This window comes from Mesoplodon mirus (genome assembly GCF_964341445.2).
Source record: "Mesoplodon mirus genome assembly, chromosome: 17".
Taxonomy (NCBI): domain Eukaryota; kingdom Metazoa; phylum Chordata; class Mammalia; order Artiodactyla; family Ziphiidae; genus Mesoplodon; species Mesoplodon mirus.
In genome coordinates this window covers 49,283,555-49,304,752 of record NC_138993.1, presented here as the reverse complement: position 1 = coordinate 49,304,752, position 21,198 = coordinate 49,283,555, and the positions used below count along the sequence as shown (strand labels likewise).

General features: G+C 38.4%; 1 protein-coding gene across 3 annotated transcripts in view; it reads left to right on the top strand.

Annotated features, from left to right (window-relative positions):
* The window catches only part of TBC1D4 (TBC1 domain family member 4), a 220,791-nt gene that overhangs the window by 167,800 nt on the left and 31,793 nt on the right, over nt 1–21,198 (top strand). For all 3 annotated transcript variants that reach the window (XM_082602289.1, XM_082602290.1, XM_082602291.1), the window contains exons 9-10: nt 249–323; nt 1,793–2,019. In XM_082602289.1, the coding sequence (XP_082458415.1) occupies nt 249–323; nt 1,793–2,019 (302 nt within the window). The remainder of the gene's footprint in view (nt 1–248; nt 324–1,792; nt 2,020–21,198) is intronic.

Below are 21,198 nucleotides of genomic sequence, written 5' to 3'. Positions count from 1 at the left end.
GACTTTGTAACCCAAGTCACTTCAGTAAGCTTGGTCTGAATATCTGGTTATCTAATGGATGATTTACAAGTAATGGAAGTAGATTGCGGATAGTTCTCTTGCTGGAATGGCTGTTAACACTGCCAACGAATTTGAGTGAACCCCCAAAGGGTCAATGTAGTGCTGACATAAAGAGGCAACTGCCTTTTATAGTTTTAAAGTAAACATTCAAACCCTATGAACGATTTAATTTTATTCTCTTCACTCAGGGAGCTAACAGAATGAGAGGTCGGCTTGGAAGTGTGGACAGCTGTGAACGGTCCAACAGTGGTGCTTCAGAGAAGGTATCTAAGCAGAGCTCCCCTGTTTCCTACTATTGCAACGTGGTAAAATCCAACACGAATATGATAGCGTGCATGCTTAGTGATTTTGTGATGAGCTCTTTATGACTTCTAAAAAATAACTGTTTGAGCCTTTATTGTTTTAAAGAAGATTCTGGCTGTTAGCACGTTGCTCTTTATTCAACTGAGGCTTTCTCTTGCTGGGACAGAACACATCCCTTGCTGTCTAACTCTGCTCTGTCAGGCTTTTTACTGTTTGGAGATAGTGTGCTTTGGGGGACAATATTTGAGCAACTGTTGATCCAAGGCCATAGTCAGGCTTTTTACTGTTTGGAGATAGTATACTTTGGGGGACAATATTTGAGCAACTGTTGATCCAAGGCCATAGTCAGGCTTTTTACTGTTTGGAGATAGTATACTTTGGGGGACAATATTTGAGCAACTGTTGATCCAAGGCCATAGAAAAAGGAGCCGTATGATTATTGCGCTTATACAGTGATCTTTTTATCTTTTGTTCTCTCCTCATATGACTTCCCCCTCCCTCATATTTAACCCTTTTAACTGCAACATTAGGCTCTTCTTTATCTCATAGACAATTCTCAGTAGGTTTGGTTTCCTGTTTCCTGTAACATGTAACCTGAGGCAAATGCAACCAATTTTTTTTAATGGAAAAATATTAAAATGTGTTCACTAAACTTTCTGTTGGTAGAATTGAGGACTTAGTCCAGTTATGAGTCGATGAGCCCTAACCAAAGTTGATCAAGCTAAACATTTCAACAGTGGAGCCTGTTCTGGAAAGTATAAACAGCATACTTGTCTAAATTGAAAGATTTATGATGTCTACCCAGGCAATATGGGAGGCATTCTGGCATAGCTCACTTTTCATTCATTTCCTGTTTTTCATCTCTTTTAAAAAATTTTTACCTCAGGGAACACGTAGTTAGATAGAAGCATCCATGGTGAGGAAAGATACTTAACAGGCTTTCTTTTATTTTCCTGAAATCTTTGCCATGAGACTTGGACACTTCAGCATTGTGATATTGTTTTGACAGTACAGGAAACATGCAACCGATATGTCACGGAAATCAGTAGATACGTAAATACAGACTCCACCCTCTTTCGGTCAGGATCTCTTTTCATCTTTCTGGCAACAGTGAGAACAGTACAGTAGCTGTAGAGCCTTTTACCACAAAGGGTTAGGGGAAAGAATACCTTTTCTTCTCATCCCTTTCACTTTCTGGCCTACCTTCTCGGACGCTGTCTTACAGCTGCTTATCAGAAGAAATGGGTTGTGGTGATAGTGATCAGCCTTCAGCATGGATTGGGTAAAACAAAACAAAACAAAAAAAAGCTACAACGGTTTGTCATGACTCAGGAGGAAGAAGAGGCACCCTGTCACTGTTGAGCTCTGCTTCTGAGCAGGTCTGCCATGATCGGTGTGGGAAAGAAAGGCCTGACTTCTTGCGTTTCAGGACTGCTCCCCAGGAGACTCCCCGCCAGGGACCCCACCAGCTTCCCCACTGTCCTCAGCTTGGCAGACGTTCCCTGAAGAGGATTCCGACTCCCCGCAGTTTCGAAGACGGGCCCACACGTTCAGCCACCCACCTTCCAGCACGAAGAGAAAGCTGAATTTGCAGGATGGGAAGGCTCACGGGCTGCGCTCCCCTCTTCTGCGGCACAGCTCCAGCGAACACTGCAGGTGAGTCCAAACCTCTCTCCAGAGGCTGGAACGGAATTCTCCTGTCACTCCCTTCTGACCACCGTGCAGTCAAGAGTTATTGTGACTTCATGCTGTAGCCTACATTTAGTCTTCAGAAAAATAAATTGAATTATAAAAACCTTCGTTACTAAGGGAAACAGGCAAGCTTTAAGGCACCCTGAAAGAGAAGAGTTAAAGCATTTTGGATGGAAATATTTTTTTTTCCCCAGAAAAACGGAGAAAACAAGATATCAGGCAGTTGTTTTTTTTTTTTTTTTGCTGTACGCGGGCCTCTCACTGCTGTGGCCTCTCCCGTTGCGGAGCACAGGCTCCGGACACACAGGCTCCGCGGCCATGGCTCGCGGGCCCAGCCGCTCCGCGGCATGTGGGATCTTCCGGGATCGGGGCACGAACCCGTGTCCCCTGCATCGGCAGGCGGACTCTCAACCACTGCGCCACCAGGGAAGCCCCCCAGGCAGTTGTTTTGTCTGAAAAACCTTCTGACAACGCATGTTCCTCAGTGTCTCTTTGACGATGGCTTTCGTGAAACAGTCAGCAAATTTGCAAATAACATAGCAGAACTTCCTGTAAGCACAGGGGTTAAAAAAATCACCTACATGTACACATGAGATAAAAAACTGGCTGTATTTTATTTCATAATAAATTAAAGCCAAATGTGAAAATTGTTAAAAATTTTATCTAGAATAAAGTGATATTTACAAAGAAGAATACATATACCATAATTGGCAGGAAGTATCCATTAGAAACTATCTTGCATGCTATTTAAAAAATATTTAACAAAATCATTTGGCATTTGGTAAGAGATAATAAAGGGGGTAAATTTGGAATTGTAGAATGATTATACTTCTTACCGTGTAGTACAAATCAGAATTTATATCCTAGAACTAATTTTGTTTTTCTTCATTACCCATGAGTTTGGTTCAGGAAACGGTCTGATAGGGGTTCCAGTCAGAGAGAAAAAAAAACAAAAACAGAACTCTAAGTAAAAAGATTAATTTTTATATTAGTTGTTATCAAATTTACCAGCATTTCTTTTAAGGATGCAATTGAATGCTGATTGTTTTTTGAATAATTTGATATTAAAACATAAAATATTTAAGATATATAAAAATAAAGTAAATTAATAGAACTAATTATCCTCAGATTTTCTCTTATGAAAAAGGATTAAGTATTCATGTATATATGAAAAATTTTAATGATCATCTATATTTACCCAAGACATTAAGTCTCTTTTTCCAGGAAAAACTATTTTCAAGAATTTAAAACATTAATTATTTTAAACTATTAATGATGTCTGTTTTTCTTATGTTTTCCACATTTCATAAAGTATATGCTCAAAGAATTTCTGTCAATATGAAAAGATGCTATTTATATCATGGTAAAAACTTGCTATGAAAAGAATCTTCTGGAAAAAAAACTTTGTAGGAGATTTAGGGACTCAGATAAAACCATGGCTGCACAATTCCACAGGCTGCAAGAAAAGAACATGGACATTAATGTTTGTTAAGCCAAAGGGATTATGATGACTTCCAACAACCAAACATGTTGTTCTTAAATTTTTAGAAGGGTTTATATCTTTAAAATAATTAAGTCTTTGAACTACTGATAATCAGTTTTTCCTTCTGGAACTTGTTTCCTGTAATTATTTGTGCTTTCCTACTTTTTCCCCTTGAAGTATCTTTTGCATGTCAAAACAAACACTTTTTGTCCTAAAATTGTTAAAAGCTTTTTAGAGACAAACACATATGCTTAGAAACGCTGCATAGATGAGGAATTCAGTTTGTGAACAATGAACTAGGTCATAGTCATCTAATAGAGAACTGCATGCATAGAAGTTTTTTCCATATAAATTCAGCCCTGATTACGTTAATAGCGAGAACCTGTGTATATGCTATTTCATAGTGAATGAAGATTGTGCCAAAATGTAAATTAAGACGAATTTGCTGTATTTTCTGTACCCAGCATCCTTGCATCAGTTTGGCGCATGCACAAGGAGAGTAATTCTTCCTCCAGTCTTCCGAGTCTTCACACTTCCTTCTCTGCCCCTTCCATCACTGCCCCCTCTTTCCTGAAAAACTTTTACCAGAATTCAGGTAGACTGTCCCCACAGTATGAAAATGAAATCAGGTGAGATCAGTGTCCTCTGTTTGCAAAGCAACATTTTCTGCAGTGATATACTGATATGTTACTAAGAAGTGGCTAATTAGCTTTAGAGTGACATGAATGCATCCGTATGTTGTGCTTGTTCTAACCTGTTTCTAATATATTGGTTTCATTTCCAATTAATTTGAAGAAAACTTTTAAAACCAGTGTTTCAAAGCTTTTTGATGACATGATTATCTTACTTTAGGGATTATATTTTTTGTACTATTTGTGTGTTTCTTTGCCTTTGGCCCCAGAGTCTAAGCCTTGTTTTGTTTGGGGCAAGACCTGGTGCTAACACATACTAAGCAAACCTCCCCTGATCATGCCTTTTTTTCTTAGCTTCTCTGGACATATCTTATGATTTAAGCAACTATACTAAAGTAATAGATATGATATATCTTTATTTTTAAGTATATAGAATATTTCCTAGGCATTTCTCTGATTTTTTCAATGACATAGACCTTCTTTTCTGAATCTCAGTGTAAGTCACATCATGGGTACAGGATCATGTCGATAGCAACTCTTTCAGACAACATGAGGGAGCTCTTGAATCTTGTAGACATTCAATTTTGCTTTGTTTTTTGTCCCCAGTATTGAAAACGTGTAGCCTATTCAATCTTTTTCCTTGCTCTTATAGCTACACAAAATTAAATATAGTGATTTTTTAAGAAGTGCCTTTAAAATTTTTTGAGATTATGAAATCTTACTGGTCATGCAAATTCTCAGTGGGATATTCTAGCCTTTGGAAAGTGGTGGATTAACTTGGGAATTCTTCTCAAGGGGTTGTTGTTGGCTCAGAAGCTTCTGAGATTCATTCTTTTTTTTTTTTTTTTTTGCGGTACGCGGGCCTCTCACTGTTGTGGCCTCTCCCGTTGCGGAGCACAGGCTCCGGACGCGCAGGCTCAGCGGCCATGGCTCACGGGCCTAGCCGCTCCGTGGCATGTGGGCTCTTCCTGGACCGGGGCACGAACCCTTGTCCCCTGCATCGGCAGGCGGACTCTCAACCACTGCGCCACCAGGGAAGCCCTCATTCCTATTTTTATGTGCAGCTTGAACCATTCATTTTTATTGCTGTATAGTATTCCATTTAGTACACCAGAATCTATCCACTCTCTTGCTGATGGATATTTGGGTTGTTTCTATTGTGCGATAATTGGCAATTTTTGCAGTCAGGGAGAGGAATACATGCTATCAACTAGCCTGTGTGCCACTAAAATCTTCTTGGGTATTCTTTTGGCCTCCTTTCTTTTAGACTTAGGGAATCCAAAAAGTTAGCATATAATTAAGTAACCCACAGTAACTAGTTAAATTAGAATAACCCTTGAATTATCCCTGAATATCTTTTGTCCATGTGTGTTGATTTTTTTCATCCCAAGAAAGATGATTAATATTGGATTACTAAAAATTTGAATCTGAACCTTCCTCTGAATTAGTACAAAGTTATGTTGAAACATTGAATTGCTAGTGAAGAAAGTTGATGAAGATGATTTTAAAAAGTTTTTCAATGACAACCTTATGGGAGAAGATTTAAAGGAAGATAGCCATAAAAATAGCATAATGTATATGGAATATGCAATGAATTTAGAGAACTGAGGATGTACACATATAAAAATGTCAGCTTGCCTCATCTCCATAGTACTACCTATTAAGAATACAGTGCTTTCAATGACACCCATTTGCAGTTTCCTGTTGTTATGTTAAAGTGAGCATCTGGAGAATCCCTGTTTCCCTCCAGAAATAGAACCATGCCTGAGGTGACAATTAGGAACAGCCATAAGAAAGACAAAGGCTAGCTGTGAATAGGTTATAGAGTACAAAAGCAGTGACTTTTAAAAAAATAGATTATTTAGGCTTCCGTGGTGGCGCAGTGGTTGAGAGTCCGCCTGCCGATGCAGGGGACACAGGTTCGTGCCCCGGTCTGGGAAGATCCCACATACCGCAGAGCGGCTGGGCCCGTGAGCCATGGCCGCTGAGCCTGCGCATCCGGAGCCTGTGCTCCGCAGCGGGAGAGGCCACAACAGTGAGAGGCCCGTGTACCGCAAAAAAAAAAATTATTTATAGTTTTTAATGTATGGTTATATGTTCATCTTCAGTAGTTTCTGCCTAGATGCGTGTATCATTCTTGTGCCTAGCTTCCCTTAAGCCTTCTGTACCTCATTCTAATAGGAGGATATTGAAGTCAGAGGACAAATATTTAGTTTTGTATTGAAAAAAATTCACTTCTTTGCAGTGATCTTATTTGAAATGCTATATTTAAACATGTGGAGAACTTTTAAATTTATAGGATCATTAAAAATCATCGTATTTTCTGTACTTTGTAGTGTTCTCTTGGCTCTGAGAAGTTCTAAAAATCAGAGAGCACTTTTTGGCATGTTTTTGTTTAATTTTTGTATGCTGTTTTGTAATTTGACAGCATAGAATCGATAAGCCAAAAAGACACTTAACATTTTTCATTAAAAAGTACGCTAATCACTAAAAACTATACCGGAAAAAAAGAAGTATGCTAATTATACGCATCCAGCTCCATGGATTATCACAGAGTGAACATCCCACATCACCCCAACCCAGTCAATACATGGAATGCTACCAGCGCACCTGCAGCTCCTCACATTTTCCCACCCAATCTCTACCCCACATCCTGACCTCAAATACCATAGCTCAGTTTTGCCTGGTTTTGAACTTTCTATAAATGGAATGATACAGCATAAATTCTTTTATATCTGGCTTCCTTCACTTAAATTAATTTATGAGATTCATTCCTATTTTTATGTGCACTGCAGTTCATTCATTTTTATTGCTGGATAGTATTTCATTTACTATATCACAGTGCATTCATTTGCCAGTGGACATGTGGGTTATTTCTAGTCTTTTGGCTTTTAAAGCGTACTCTCCCTGGATATTATTATACACGCCTATAGTGGTACATACCCATGCATTATTGATGACTATCTACACAGTAGTAAAATTATTGGACAAAATTCACTGTTAATAGGTTTATTTCAATTAGTAAGTCACTTAGACATAAATTTACTAGTTAGAATCTTGGAGAGAGTTTTTAAAAAATTGGTATTGTGAAACGATTCCAAATTTACAGGAGAGTTGCAAAAATATTATGGAGAACTGCTAACTCTTTCTCCAGATTCATCAATTTTTAACATTTGCTTTGTCAGTCTGTTTACATGTATATGTACATACATACATACATATATGCATATATTTTTTTATTCTGAGCCATTTGTGAGTAGGTTGCAGATATTATGTCCTTTTACTCTGACTACTTTAGTGTCAATTTCCTAAGAATGAGGATATTCAAGAGTGTGGTTTTATGTCAGTAATTTCTGAACTCTACATCTCTCATTATTACTGGTTTCAGAGAAAACATCATATGCACACAATTACCATGATATCTAGAACTATTCAGAATAGAAAGGAGGTCCATAAAACTATGAAATATAATTTTCTTTACACTTGGGTAACTCATATCTTATTAGATGCATAGAGTGGATCTCTAAATATTCATAGTCAAGTAAAGTATGTAATTTTCTTTCTTTTTTTTAATAGATCTTTATTGCAGTATAATTGCTTCACAATACTGTGTTAGTTTCTGTTGCACAACAAAGCGAATCAGCCATATGCATACACATGTCCCCATATCCTCTCCCAATTGAGCCTCCCTCCCATCTTCTCTATCCCACCCCTCTAGGTCATTGCAAAGCACCCAGCCAATCTCCCTGTGCTATGCTGCTGCTACCCACCAGCCAACTATTTTACAATTGGTAGTGTGTACATGTGGTAGCTACTATCACTTCGCCCCAGCTTTGCTCTCCTACCCCATGTCCTCAAGTCCATTCTCTATGTCTACCTCCTTATTCCTGCCCTGCCACTAGATTCATCTGTACCAGTTTTTTTTTTAGATTCCATATATATGCGTTAGCATATGGTATTTGTTTTTCTCTTTCTGACTTACTTCACTCTGTATGACAGACTCTAAGTCCATCCACCTCACTACAAATAACTCAGTTTCGTTTCTTTTTATGGCTGAGTAATATTCCATTGTATATACGTGCCACATCTTTATCCTTTCAGCTGTTGAAGGACACTTAGTTTGCTTCCATGTCCTGGCTATTGTAAATAGAGCAGCAGTGAGCATTGTGGTACATGTGTCTTTTTGAATTATGGTTTTCTCAGGGTATATGCCCAGTAGTGGGATTGCTGGGTCCTATGGTAGTTCTATTTTTAGTTTTTTAAGGAACCTCCATACTGTTTTCCATAGTGGCTGTATCAATTTACATTCCCACCAACAGTGCAGGAGGGTTCCCTTTTCTCCACACCCTTTCCAGCATTTATTGTTTCTAGATTTTTTGATAATGGCCATTCTGACCAGTATGAGGTGATACCTCATTGTAGTTTTGATTTGTATTTCTCTAATAATTAGTGATGTTGAGCATGTTTTCATGTGCCTCTTGGCCATCTGTATGTCTTCCTTGGTGAAATGTCTGCTTAGGTCTTCCACCCATTTTTTAACTGGATTGTTTGTTTTTTACATATTGTGCTCCATGAGCTCTTTGTATATTTTGGAGATTAATCCTTTGTTGTTTCATTTGCAAATATTTTCTCCCATTCTGAGCATTGTCTTTTCTTCTTGTTTATGGTTGCCTTTGATGTGCAAAAGCTTTTAAGTTTCATTAAGTCCCATTTGTTTATTTTTGTTTTTATTTCCATTACTTTAGGAGGTGGGTCAAAAAAGATCTTGCTGTGGCTTATGTCAAAGAGTGTTTTTCCTATGTTTTCCTCTAAGAATTTTATAGTGTCTGGTCTTACATTTAGGTCTCAAATCCATTTGGAGTTTATTTTTGTGTATGGTGTTAGGTAGCATTCTAATTTCATTCTTTTACATGTAGCTGTCCAGTTTTCCCAGCACCACTTATTGAAGAGACTGTCTTTTCTCCATTGTATGTTCTTGCCTCCTTTGTCGAAAATTAGGTGCCCATATATGCATAGGTTTATCTCTGGGCATTCTATCCTGTACCATTGATCTGTATTTCTGTTTTTGCGCCAGTACCATATTGTCTTGATTACTGTAGCTTTGTGGTATAGTTTGAAGTCAGGGAGCCTGATTCCTCCAACTCTGTTTTTCTTTCTCAAGATTGCTTTGGCTATTCGGGGTCCTTTATGTTTCCATACAAATTGTAAAATTTTTTGTTCTAATTCTGTGAAGAATGCCATTGGTAGTTTGATAGGGATCACAATGAATCTATAGATTGCTTTGGGTAGTATAGTCATTTTCACAATATTGATTCTTCCAATCCAAGAACATGGTATATTTCTCCATCTGTTTATGTCATCTTTGATTTCTTTTGTCAGTGTTTTATAGTTTTCTGAGTACAAGTCTTTCGCCTCCTTAGGCAGGTTTATTCCTAGGTATTTTATTCTTTTTGTTTCAGTGTTAAGTGGGAGTGTTTCCTTAATTTCTCGTTCTGATTTTTCATTGTTGGTGTATAGGAATGCCACAGATATCTGTGCATTAATTTTGTATCCTGCAACCTTACCAAATTCATTAATTAGTAGTTTTCTGGTGGCATCTTTAAGATTTATTATGTATAATATCATGTTATCAGCAAACAGTGACAGTTTTACTTCTTTTCCAATTTGTATTTTTTTTTAATTTTTTTTAATTTTAATTTTTGGCTGCATTGGGTCTTTGTTGCTGTGCACAGTCTTTCTCTAGTTGTGGCACACAGGCTTCTCATTGTGGTGGCTTCTCTTGTTGTGGAGCACAGGCTCTAGGCCCACAGGCTTCAGTAGTTGCAGCACACAGGCTCAGTACTTGTGGCTTGTGGGCTCTAGAGCACAGGCTCAGTAATTGTGGCACACGGGCTTAGTTGCTCTGCAGCATGTGGGATCTTCCCGGACCAGGGCTCGAACCCGTGACCCCTGCATTGGCAGGCAGATTCTTAACCACTGTGCCACCAGGGAAGCCCTGTATTCTTTTTATTTCTTTTTCTTCTCTGATTGCTGTGGCTAGGACTTCCAAAACTATGTTGAATAAGAGTGGAGAGAGTGGACATCCTTGTCTTTTTCCTGATCTTAGAGGAAATGCTTTCAGATTTTCACCATTGAGTAGGATGCTTGCTGTGGGTTTGTCATATATGGCCATATTTCCCTCTATGCCCATTTTCTGGAGAGCTTTTATCATAAATTGGTGTTGAATTTTGTCAACAGCTTTTTCTGCATCTATTGGGATGATCATATAGTTTTTATTCCTTAATTTGTTAATGTGGTATACCACATTGATTGATTTGCGTACATTGAAGAATCCATGAATCTCTGGGGTAAATCCCACTAGATCATGGTGTATGATCCTTTTAATGTGCTGTTGGATTCTATTTGCTAGTATCTTGTTCAGGATTTTTGCATCTATGTTCATCAGTGATATTGTTGTATAATTTTCTTTTTTTGTGATATCTTTTTCTGGTTTTGGTATCAGTGTGATGGTGGCTTCATAGAATGAATTTGGGAGTGTTTCTCCCTCTGCAATTTTTTGGAAGAGTTTGAGAAGGATTGGTGTTAGCTGTTCTCTCAATGTTTGATTGAATTTGCCTGTGAAACCATCTGGTCATGGACTTCTGTTTTTTGGAAGATTTTTATTTATAGCTTCAATTTCATTACTTGTGATAGGTCTGTTTATATTTTCTAGTTCTTCCTGGTTCAGTCTTGGAAAATTGTACCTTTCCAAGAACTTTTACATTTTTTCGTGGTCATCCATTTTATTGGCATATAGTTGTTTGTAGTAGTCTCTTATAATCCTTTGTATTTCTGCAGTGTCAGTTGTGATTTCTCCTTTTTCATTTCTAATTTTATTGATTTGTGCCCTCTCCCTTTTTTTCTTGATAAGTCTGGCTGAGGGCTTATCAATTTTCTTTATCTTCTCAAAGAACCAGCTTTTCATTTGATTGATCTTTGCTACTGTTTTCTTCATTTCTGTTTCATTTTTTTCTGCTCTGATCTTTATGATTTCTTTCCTTCTACTGACTTTGGGTTTTCTTTGTTCTCCTTACTCCAGTTGTTTTCAGTGTAGGGTTGGATTGTTTATGTGTGATTTTTCTTGTTTCTTGAGGTGAGATTGTATTGCTATAAACTTCCCTCTTAGAACTGCTTTTGCTGTGCCCCATATGTTTTGGGTCATCGTGTTTTCATTGTCATTTGTTTCTATGGATTTTTAAATTTCTTCTTTGATTTCTTCAGTGATCTCTTGGTTATTTAGTAGCACACTGTTTAGCCTCCATGTATTTGTATTTTTTACAGTTTTTTTCCTGTAATTGATCTCCAATCTCATAGCATTGTGGTTAGAAAAGATGCTTGATACGATATCAATTTTCTTAAATTTTCTGAGGCTTGATATGTGACCCAAGATGTGATCTATCCTGGAGAATGTTCCATGTGCACTTGAGAAGAAAGTGTATTCTGTCACATTTGGGTGGAATGTTCTATAAATATCAGTTATATCTATCTGGTCTATTGTGTCATGTAAAGCTTGTGTTTCTTTATTCACTTTCTGTTTGGATGATCTGTCCATCGGTGTAAGTGGGGTGTTAAAGTCCCCTACTATTATTGTGTTACTGTCGATTTCTCCTTTCATGGTTGTTAGCATTTGCCTTATGTATTGAGGTGCTCCTGTGTTGGGTGCATAAACATTTATCATTGTTATATCTTCTTCTTGGATTGATTCCCTTGATCATTATATAGTGCCCCTCCATATCTCTTGTAGCTGTCTTTATTATCTGATACAATTATTGCTACTCCAGCTCTCTTTTGATTTCCATTTGCATGGAATATCTTTTTCCATCCCTTCACTTTCAGTCTGTATGTGTCCCTAGGTCTGAAGTGGGTGTCTTGTAGACACCATATGTATGGGTCTTGTTTTTGTATCCATTCAGCCAGTCTGTGTCTTTTGTTTGGGGCATTTAATCCATTTACATTCAAGGTTATTATCAATATGTATGTTCCTATTACCATTTTCTTAACTGTTTTGGGTTTGTTTTTTGTTGGTCTTTTCCTTCTCTTGTGCTTCCCACCTAGAGAAGTTCCTTTAGCATTTGTTATAGAGCTGGTTTAGTGGTGCTGAATTCTCTTAATTTTTGCTTGTCTGGAAAGCTTTTGACTTCTCCATCGAATCCAAATGAGATCCTTGCTGGGTAGAGTAATTTGGTTGTAGGTTTTTCTCTTTCATCACTTTAAGTATATCCTGCCACTCCCTTCTGACCTGCAGAGTTTCTGCTGAAAAATCAGCTGATAACCTTATGGGGATTCCTTTTTATATTATTTTTTGTTTTTCCCTTGCTGCTTTTAATATATTTTTCTTTGAATTTAATTTCTGTTACTTTGATTAATATGTGTCTTGGTGTGTTCTTCCTAGCATTTATCTTGTAAGGGACTCTCTGTGCTTCCTGGACTTGGGTGACTATTTTCTTTCCCATGTTAGGGGTGTTTTCATCTATACTCTCTTCATATATTTTCTCAGACCCTTTCTTTTTCTCTTCTTCTTCTGGGACCCCTATAATTTGAATGTTGGTGGATTTAGTGTTGTCCCAGAGGTCTCTGAGATTGTCTTCAATTTTTTTTCATTATTTTTTCTTTATTCTGCTCCTCGGCAGTTATTTCCACCATTTTGTCTTCCAGCTCACTTATCCGTTCTTCTGCCTCAGTTATTCTGTTAGTGATTCCTTCTAGTGTATTTTTCATTGCAGTTATTGTGTTGTTCATCTCTGTTTGTTTCTTCTGTAGTTCTTCTAGATCTTTGTTAAACATTTCTTGTCTTTTCTCAATCCATGACTCCATTCTATTTCCGAGATTCTGGATCATTTTTACTATCATTACTCTGAATTCTTTTTCAGGTAGATTGCCTATTTCCTCTTCATTTATTTGGTCTTGTAGGTTTTTACCTTGCTCCTTTATCTGTGATGTATTTTTTTGCCATCTAATTTCTTTTTTTTTTTTTTTTTTATGAGTGGGATTGTGTTCCTGTTTTGCTGGTTGTTTGGCCTGAAGCTTCCAACGCTGGAGTTTTTAGGCTATTGGGTAGAGCTGGGTCTTGGTGCTGAGATGAGGAGTTCCATTAGAGCTCACTCTGATGAATATTCCCTGGGGTCTTAGGTTCTCTCTTAGTCCAGTGGTTCAGACTCGGAGCTCCCACTGCAGGAGCTTCCACCCGACCCTGGGCTCATGAACCAAGATCCTGCAAGCTGCCTGGGGTGGCAAAAAAAAAAAAGAACAATAACAAAGTAAAAAGTAAAATTAGACTGGAAACTAATAGATATGTTAGGAAGAATATAAAAATAAAAATAGAGATGAATCAATAACCAGAAGGTACATCAGTACCACAATAACAAAAAAGAGGAGGAGGGAAAAGAAAAAAAGGGTGGGGGAGAGGGGAGAAGGCCTTGGCTGTGGAGGGCGGGGCCTAAGCAAGGGAGAGGTTGGGGTGGTGGGCGGGGCCAATGCTCAGGACCCACAGGGCTGGAAAAGGCCCTGGCGGTTGTGGGGGGTGGGGCTTAGGCTCAAGGAACAGAAGGGGCCCAGGCGTGACCCCCAGCCCTGGTCTCGGGGGGCAGGGGACCTCACCTGGGAGCTCAGCAGGCTTCCTGGGTTCAAGTAGGCAGGGCAAACGCTCTCCTCTCCTCTCCCACTTCTCCCGGAGGGCTCCTCCCACCTGCCTCTCCTGATCTCCCTGGCCTTCCTTCTAAGCCCCCAGGACCAATTCGGCCGGGCTGGGGGGCCTTGGAGGGCAGAGGACCAGCCTGGGAGCTCAGCAGGCTCCCCTGGCCCGAGTGGGCGGGGCAATCAACCTCTCCACTCCTCTCCCATTCCTCCTGGAGGGCCTCTCCCGCCTCCTCTCCTGATCTCCCCGGCCTCCCTCCTATGCCTCCAGGACCCACGCGGCCTGGATGGGGCTTTGGATGAGGGGTACCAGCTTGGCAGCTCAGCAGGCTCCCTGGCCCGAGTGGGTGAGGGAATTGCCCTCCGCTCTTTTCCTGCTCTTCCCTGAGAGTCTCTCCCGCCTCCTCTCCTGATCTCCCCAGCTTCAGGGGTGCCGATCCTGTCTGGCCTCCACTTCTCCTGCCCCTCAGTCCCCCTTCGTCCTACCAGTTCACTTTGGGGTTCCTCCTGTCTCCTTGGGCATCAGAATCCCCTACCAGTGGCCAGCAGGTGCCCTAGTTGTGGGGAGATGCTAACTGGGTGTCTTCCCACACCAGGTATTTTCTTTTCACTTGGGTAACTCATATCTTATTAGATGCATAGAGTGGATCTCTAAATATTCATAGTCAAGTAAGGTATATGGTAGGTTAGCACATAGGCTAACAAATACTATTTAAAGAGCATGTTAATTTGAAATTTTAAATTCAGGTTAGGCATTCTTCTCCAGGACCACGATTCTGAATTATTAAAAACATGTAGATTATTGTTTTTAAGCAGGCTGAGAAAAAGAAGCCAAGATATTTTTTTTTTTTTTTTCTTTTCTTTTTGCGGTATGCGGGCCTCTCACTGTTGTGGCCTCTCCCGTTGCGGAGCACAGGCCCCGGATGCGCAGGCCCAGCGGCCACGGCTCATGGGCCCAGCCGCTCCGCGGCATATGGGATCCTCCCAGACCGGGGCACGAACCCGTATCCCCTGCATCGGCAGGCGGATTCTCAACCACTGCGCCACCAGGGAGGCCCCCAAGATATTTTTAATATCATGATTTATTGATTAGTAGGTTCATTTGCACAGCACTGAGATGCTAAAGGAAAGGGAGTACACATATGTTTTGTTTTACCTTCAAATTAATTCTTAAAAATTTAATGTTATTTCATTGTGTAGTAGCTAAAATATAATTGTGAATGATGAGATGGTATATTTATATAATTTATATATTTATATTTATATATTTATATCTATCAAATATAATATATCCTTTTATAAACAAGCATCTTTGTTCCTCCTTATTGCTTCTTAGCTTTTAAGCCTATATTTTAAAAATATTTATATTGAAATTCATTGGTCAAATGATAGTCATTACTTCTGCTTATAAAACTTTTCAATGAGAAAATAGATTTTTGCTGGTAAGTACTTCGTGGTAGTTTTGGTTGTATAGTTCTCTCATATTCACTGAGAAAAATAGTGTAATCACTCATTATGGTACATTATTGAAATTATCTGTGCTTTATTCATGTCTTACGGGAATGCCTTTTTATTCTAAATCCTGGTTTGGGACATCTCTCTTCCTCTATGCTAATGTCGTTCCTTGTTTTCCTGTTGTACTAGATGGGACACTGCTTTAGAATCAAGGTGATTAGAGGCCTAATATTTTTGTTTAAAAATTTATTAATTCTTCCAACTGATTATCACCATTAATTTAAAAATCAGTTTTGGCTGTCTCCTGAATGCATGCCATCCTTCCAGTGCTGTGAAGGGTATATAGTAGGGGAAATGTGATGCCTGGTGTAATCAAAGATCATGAATGATCATATAAAAGGTTGATTGCAAATAGAAATCCTGTTTCTAGTCTATTGCATGTTGAGTTCTTTAGGACGGTGCTGTGGCCTTCAATCAAAAACTAATTAAAGGGCTTCCCTGGTGGCGCAGTGGTTGAGAGTCCGCCTGCCGATGCAGGGGACACGGGTTCGTGCCCCGGTCCGGGAGGATCCCACATGCCACGGAGCGGCTGGGCCCGTGAGCCATGGCCGCTGAGCTTGCGCGTCCAGAGCCTGTGCTCCGCAACGGGAGAGGCCACAAAAGTGAGAGGCCTATGTACTGCAAAAAAAAAAAAAAAAAAAAAAAACTAATTAAAATTTTGAACTAATAGAAGTTAATTTGCTAGTTTGGAGGTACATATGTACATTAGAGGAGTTTATTTCAAATCCCAAGAAGATGCAGAAATCAGAACCCTAAAAGAAACATACTCATAAAATCGAATCTGGTTTTCACTGAAGAGAATTATTAGTTTATTTCTGTTCATCTTAATTCCTGACACATTGGTTACTTTGACACATTGCTGAGGCCTTCCAGACCTCCCACTGGGCTGGACACAGGAAAACACCTACTTCCTCATTATGGAAGTCTGACCACATCTGTGATGACATTTCTTCCTCTTGACCCATATGCTTTTTGTGGTAAATATCCAGAATCACTGCTGAACAACTTAACTGAAAATGATTATTCTTTACTTTGTTCTAGTTTCTATGCTTTGCTCATATCACAAACCCAATGGAAAACAGATATCCCCATCTTCCTGTTTGGGGCCACTGACATTTAGATTTCTTTCTAGTGGGAGTAAAATCCGGTATCAAAGATTGGACTAGAATGAGATATTCAAAGGAAAAAAATTATTTTGGCCACATTGATAAGATAAAAAGTGACTTTTTTGAGACTTGTAATTGACTTACATTTTTTTGATGGTTGGGTGTAAGACCATTTCAATAATAATTTCTTATCTACATTTTAAAGCCCAACAGAAATGTTAGGCTTTACTGTGTGTCTTTCTAGGTTCTACTACAAACATAGAATTAGTTCTGTGTATTATCTTAGGAGTCATCTGGCCCATAATTTCCTTACTTTAGATAGGGTTAGACTAAGCCCCAAGGAGGTTTAATATCTTGCTTGAAGTCATTTTCATAACTTTAGGTTATAAGGATGTGAGTACACAAATGAGCTACCCAGATATATTTTAACTTCCAATGCAAAAAACTTAAATTGTTTTTCATTCAGTGTAGAGTTTAGGAAATAAAATTCTTTGTTCTTGTTCTTTTTTTGTTTTACCCATTGATTAATCTATCGCTTTTGACTCAGCTCAGATGCTATATATTAGTTTCCACTAATAGCTCATTCTCAGTTTTATTTAATTAGTAAAGATTTTCCATAGGATGACAGATTTGTACCCAGGTGAAGCCAGGGCTTAGATAAACTATTAGTCCACCTAAAGCAATTATGAGTTAAATTGTACTATGGGTCCTGTGGAAGAAACTCAAGTTTCTACACTGTGCTGTTCCATGTAACCTTTCTTGAGGTATTTACAGAGAGAAAGCCTTTTCAGATTTCTGTTAAATGGTTGCTATGCCATTAATCAAGTTTTGTTTCTATCTTGAGTGTAATACATTGTGATTTAGATATAGATTCAATCAGCTTGTAGACATTTATTTGGACTTCATGATACTCGTAGTTTTAGATGGGTGCTAATAAGGGGGTTGGGAGATGGGGGCTTCTGCCCCGCAGAACAGTGCCATGTAAAACTGGTCCTGGCCTAAGAGTTTATTTACCTCTGTGAAAAGTGTGTGTGTTGCCCTGGTGGGAAATAAAACATGACTGCATCCTTCTTAAAGTTGAGTCCCTGTGCGTGGTCACTAAAACACCTTCATTCTGTGCCATGTCCAGTGTTATTGTTATTGGAATTAATTTTTATTAAAGCAGGCAAGTAAGTATGCATTAAAAATTCTGTGTTAATATAAGAAGTGTAATGTTAGTGTAATAGCTGAAGGTTATAACTGCTTGGTCAAGGATATATTAAAAAGTTATCTTGAAGCTCTGTGGGAAGGTTCATATCATATCTGTAGCTTTTGATAGATGCTGTGTCCAGAAGGACTTGGAAGTGCCTCCTAGCTTACACCGTGATACACATAGGAGAGGATTTTTTTTCTTCCCTTATAAAGCTCTCATTTCTGTTCATGGATTGTGGTTCTTGATTAATTGGTGACTGGTAATAGAAAGTATATATAGAATATACCAATACAAAAATAGATGGACATTCTCTATGTAGTATTTCCTTCCTAGTTATTAATTTTTAATTTAACAAATTTTCATAGAGGTAATGCTGGCACAGAATACTTTTCCTGGATATGTCTCTTGGGAAACAATTTTATAATGCACGTATTGATATTCCAAAATACAAAAGAAGGAGGGAAAAGATTATTTGAAAAAATAAGGTAATGGTTCTTATTTGCTTCATCATTTAAAAAATGTAAAGATAATTAATTTACCAATGTATGCTGGTATATATATTAATGTGGTTTTGATTTGATCTTCCTATTTAAAAATAAAAAAGTGTTTACATTTTGGAATGCAATGATTTCAAAAGCAAAGAAAACAAAGTGAGACATTTACATAAATGAACACGTAATGTAATAATACTCTGAAGTTATTTCTCTGCTAAAATAAATGACATTCTTCCATTAAGAAATGGAAGGAGAAATACTGACCTAAAGACTTAATGCTAATCAGACACTGATTTTTTTTTTCACTAGAAATGCGGGGGATCCTGTGAGTCCTGACAGCTTTAGTTTTATGAACCAATAGAGCTTTGTCTGAACTAATGCAAAGAGTATTTACATTGACATAGTGCATACAGTACAGAGCCTAAGTGTCTGTATTCTAGACTGCCTGGGTTTGAATCATGACTCTTCTACTTATATTCCAGAGACTGTGGGCAAATTACTTAGCTTCTTTCTGCCTCAATTTCCTCACTAAAAATGGGAATTGTAGTGCCATCTACCCCATAGGGTTGCTGTGAGGTAGAAATGAGTTCATACTTGTAAAATGCTTTGAATAATGCCTGGCACATAGTATATCTTTTTGTATTTGCTTTATTATTACTGTCATAAATGCCACACGTTGTTTTGTTTTCATTTTTACTCAAAAGGTGGACATTTTGCTTGCCTAGGATTAGTTAAAGGAGAAGTTGAAGTGAAAACTACTGTGGTAGTAAGAAAGCAAAAAACAAACAAAACAAAAAGTTTCCCCCTCAGCCCAGTAAAGTTTCCACTGTGAGATGTAAGAATTTTGACACACAGAAGTGTTTCACTTGGTTTTGATTCTTAAAATTACTGCCTTAGGAATGTCAGGTTGCTGATTAAATGTAAATCAAAAAGTAAATTGTTGTAAGTTGCATAGATGCACTGACTGTTGAAACCCTTATCTGGACCCTGACTTTGGAATACATATTTCTCTTACTAGATGAAGCAGGGCAGCTTTTTTTTTTTTTTTTTTTTTCTTTTTTTTGCGGTACGCGGGCCTCTCACTGTTGTGGCCTCTCCCGTTGCGGAGCACAGGCTCCGGATGTGCAGGCTCAGCGGCAATGGCTCACGGGCCCAGCCGCTCCGCGGCATGTGGGATCTTCCTGGACCGGGGCACGAACCCGTGTCCCCTGCATCAGCAGGCGGACCCTCAACCACTGCGCCACCAGGGAAGCCCAGCAGGGCAGCTTTTGCCTTATCTTGGCCACCAAACTGCTTTTTCAGGATGTCGTTTTCTAGTACATGATAAAGGGTCAGTGGTCTGTTATGTAACTACTTCCTTTTAGTGCAGCATTATCTTATATTTCAACAGCTAATTTTTGGCTTGTTACTGGCCATTAAATTCCAGACATATGAAGAAAATGCATCATTTGGCAATTTATTTAGATGACAGGATTTAAAGTTTTAGATGCTATGAAATTCTCAAATCTGTAATATTGGGCTAGTGGAAGGGTACACCATGCACCAATTTTATAGCCTATTTCCCCCAAAACTGTATATTTTACAGGCAATAATGAAAATGATATGGGTTCTTCTCACTTTTAGTACTACCCAAATGCTTGATATGTCATTAACACTGAATTGGAAAAGATGTTTTAATTCCAGCATTAAAATATAAAAGTTTCAGAACCCTTAGGTTTGGTTTATTCTATTTTTGTTGTTAGAGGTACTAAAAAGTCAAGAGAAACTACTTTTTATTGAACACTTATCCTGTGAGGCATTGAAATAGTTACTTCTACATAAGTATTTCACTTAGCTTTCTAGGCTTAAATTATAAATTAGATACCCTTATATAGCTGTTTCACTATCTGGAAAAAAGATGCCTTATGTTGTTTATTACCAGTATTGTCATTGTCAATACCTACCAATGCCACCAACCCCTCAGTCTGTGCTTTTGGGAAACAGCTATTAGAACGTTTTGCAAGAAAAACGTAAAAAGTTGTGACTACGAACAAAGGGTTTTAAGAAGGTAGATCTTTTATTTATTCCTGACATGTTAGCCTAGCCAATATTTTTTGTCCATTTTACTTACCCTTCTGAGTTAATGTTTTTAATGGTTTTACAATATTAATTTATTCCATGGATATTTGTTGGATGCTTACTATTAATAGCCATTTACTACACTAGGAGCTAGAAATACATCCTTGAGTTGGGCATTTAGCACATAACTGCCAGTGAAATAGTGTTACACAAACGAAGATACAGGGTAGGTTAAGCTTGTTTCTTAGGATATAACTATTGTATATAGAACATTTGAATCGTAGTTCCCCAAAGCGAAATACTTGAATTAATGCTTTCCAAAGGGGAAGTGAAGGTGGATATATTCATTCAGTATGGCAAAGCTGTGAACTGTGGACACATATTAGGGTTATAACTTTATCCAGGATACATAACAAAGTGGGTTTTACTGTATTGGGATGTGTGTATCAGCTACTTTCTGAAGTATCATGATCCAGCATGTCACTTGTTGTCTGTGTAGCAGCTCAAAGCTATGTCTCTTTCTTAAACTTAATTTAGCTAATCTAGAAGCAGTAGTTCCAGAAAGATAGATCAAGATTAGAAATAACTGAATTACCTGATAACTGTGACTATGGATACACAAAGTAAATGCAAAGATGACAGGTAAGGGCTGAATTGCTCTTCTGACTTTTGATTTTCTTCGCCTTAGTGAGTTCCTCTGAGTATGTACGTGGGGTTGTGGCTTTTTTCGCTGAGTTTCCTTTCTGCCCTAACTACTAACACTTCTTGGTTCTGTCAGAAGTTGCACACCTTCACTTGTTGGTATCACCATGTGTAAATATTGTTATCTTCACCATTCTCTCAGGAAAGCTCAGAGACTTTAAAACTTAAAAGTGCAAAATATTCCCACCACGAGCAGCAACAGTAATTGCATGGTATTTTGGCTGCTAACGTAATTGGTCTCAAAAGTTAAGTTTGAGTCATAATGACCTTTTTTAAAATTAATGACCTT